This window comes from Gavialis gangeticus, unplaced genomic scaffold, assembly GCF_001723915.1.
Source record: "Gavialis gangeticus isolate Ggan-Ray unplaced genomic scaffold, GavGan_comp1, whole genome shotgun sequence".
NCBI lineage: Eukaryota > Metazoa > Chordata > Crocodylia > Gavialidae > Gavialis > Gavialis gangeticus.
This window is the reverse complement of record NW_017729017.1, coordinates 11736896-11739695: the sequence shown is the minus strand read 5'-3', so window position 1 is coordinate 11739695 and position 2800 is coordinate 11736896. Positions and strand designations below refer to the sequence as shown.

General features: G+C 46.1%; 1 protein-coding gene across 1 annotated transcript in view; it reads left to right on the top strand.

Moving 5' to 3' along the window:
- ZNF341 (zinc finger protein 341) overlaps positions 1 to 2800 on the top strand; it is an 85268-nt gene that overhangs the window by 56565 nt on the left and 25903 nt on the right. The window contains exons 6-8 of the mRNA XM_019513103.1: positions 1 to 180; positions 1082 to 1277; positions 2019 to 2103. The exon at positions 1 to 180 is cut by the window's left edge and continues 7 nt beyond it. Coding sequence (XP_019368648.1) covers positions 1 to 180; positions 1082 to 1277; positions 2019 to 2103 — 461 coding nt within the window. The remainder of the gene's footprint in view (positions 181 to 1081; positions 1278 to 2018; positions 2104 to 2800) is intronic.

Genomic DNA, 2800 nt, shown 5'->3' with positions numbered 1-2800 from the left:
CCCCCACCTCCTCCCCCACCGCAGCCACCTCCGCCTACCCCTCAGACCCTGGGAGCACCAGGACAGCCAAGTACTGGTGGCAGTGGGGTGGTAGAGGTGTACAGCACATCTGCCCCTATGGCAGGAAATGGCACAGTGGAGATACAGACTCTGGGAATGCAACCCTATCCACCCATAGAGGTAAAACTGTGACACAGGCCTTGCACTGCTGGCATTACCATCAGGGACATGCATCAGGTGCTTCTTTATTCTTCTAGCCAGCCAACAAATGTGGGATGGTTAAAGTTTCTATAAGCCTATTTTGTGAGCTAAGGAGAGGATGCTACTCATAAGTCACCTGAATTAGAAATACAATTTATCACAGACATTAGAGCCAGGGAAAGATATATTATGCTGCCTTATAATCAATGATTATTTCCTCTGTGGGAAAGGAATGTTCAGAATGATGTTGACAAGATGAAGGGAATTCAAAGGACAAGAAAAATAATGAAGGGGTTGAAAGGTATGATTTATGAGGAGAAATTAGAAGAGCTGAACATGTGTATTTTGCTATATTAAGGGGGAATAGCCTGCATATGACTACAAATGCTGGAAAAGAGGCCAAACCGGGATGAAAGATGTATTGCTTAGTAGAATAATGCAAAAGAGTAGCAGTAGGTATAATGGGCCCAAGTTGTGCCTTGTGCAGCAGTTTAATCACTCTTTGGTTAGGCAGATTACTGGACCAGAACATGGATCTGCTTGAGCAATCATAAGAAAGTAGAACTGGACTGGACTCACAAGGCCATCTAGTCCAGCCCCCTGCTCAAAGCAGCATCATTCTTGACTAAATTATCCCAGCCAAGTGACTCTCCAACCTGTTCTTGAAAATTTCCAGGAATGGAGATTCCAGAACTTCCCATTTTGGCCTCTTTATGTATTTTGTTCCAATACTTTAGCAAAACACTTTATTAGAAAACCAGTAGTCTGACAGCCTCTCTTACAAGCTTTTATATGTGTTATATCAAAGAGGCAGGTGGAGGTTTATCACTTCTCACTGAACTTGTAAGCATATTTTTTACTGGTAACTGCACTATTTCAGGTTCCAAGCCAGTGTGTGGAAAGTGCAGTGTATCCATCTCCGCCAGTGTACAGCCCTGGGAAGCAGGGATTCAAATGCAAAAGCACCAACACTGCTGCTCCTTTGACCAATGCAGGTGGGGGAAATGTGGCGAGTTTTGATTCCACCTCAGCTTCCAAAAGTAGGCGTTCCAAAACTGAGAGCGGGCTGCAGGAAGGTAAGTCTCTGTATGTCAAACCACCTTCCAAACACTAGATACCTACATCTTCATTGTCTTGCATTTGTAGGTTGCAAACTCCTCACATTTTGTTAGCAAAATACACCTTGAAATGCTACAGAAAATGTACTATACTCAGACCAGAGTTATAGATAGCTGTTTGAAATGTGGACGCTTTGGGCATTTTTACATGTTTAAGCACCAGGTGCTTTGAAAAGTGCCCAGTGCTGTGATACTTGGAATTGTATAAGGGGTGAAATGTGCATCAGTGCAAAGAAAATGTGATTGAGTGATTTTCTGATAACCTGAAAGGAATATGTGCATATTACTGGATGTGGCTGACCTTGCTGGGTTGGGGAAAGGCCAAAGGCAGGATGCTCCTACTTGCTAATCCCAATCTGCTGCTTACAGTCAAGAAGGCCTTGAAGAAGCTACTGATATTTGGCTATTACACATTATAGCAAATGGAAATAGGCCTGTGGTTTCTGCATGGGAGTCTGTTTAATCTATGCACTGGTTGTTCTCTCCCCCTTATTCTGTGGTTATACATTTAGCTCACACTTTAAATATGTCATTATCTCTGTGAGCATCTGCCTCTGAGCTGGCCAATGAGATCCCACTGAAGAGTGTGCCCTGTATTTTTGTCCTGACTGTAAAGGGAAGTCAAGGCCCTATAGAACACAGTAGCTGGGGACTGCTCAACTTGTGCTAGCTGCCCAGAGTGCACTTTTTCTCTTTCAGGGAAACCTAAATCCCCCAAACTGAAATGCACTTACTGTGACAAGGCCTTCACCAAGAACTTTGACTTGCAGCAGCACATCAGGAGGTAATGGTCCTGTAACACAGGCTCAGTGGGAGTGGCTTGCTTGCCTGTCAGTTTGCTGCAGACAGTATACAGAAGCAGGGAGGGAGAGTGAAAAGCTCTGTATCAACAGGTGCATGCACTGCACACCCCATCTTTGCCTCAGTGCTAGTTGGGGGCTGGCAACACTCCCACCCCTTGAACAGGGAGAAAAAGCCCAGGACTGCGGGCAGGCTGGGGGTTTACACCCCTTCCTAATCAGAGCCCTGCTGGAGCCTGGCCACGCCCCCCTTAGCTCAGCTCTGCAAGGGCATGGAGAGCTGCTCTAGTGCCCTCTAGCAACCAGCCTTGGCCACTGCAGGCGTGTCCCTGAATTTCCTCAGTCCAAAGGGTTTGTCTGTATGGTCGGAAAGTGGTTCGGCCTAGCCAGGTTAGACTAACCTGCAAAAGTTGAATCAATTCAGGCTCAGGCTTTTTGAATGTCTGTCCCTAACCCAAAAGGATGAAATCTCTAATCTCAATTTCTGAGCAGAGATTAAAAACCTCAGTATGTTATTGGCAGGATTCTTTTAAACATCAAGACTAGCCTGAGGGTCCTCACATGGTGTTTCTGATCCTGAGCCAAGGAGGGAGTAGTGGAAAGTTCTCCCTCCCTGCAAGCTGAGATTGATTTATTCAGGCTTGGAGTAGTGGGGATGGGGGGGGGGGGGGGGGGGGGGGG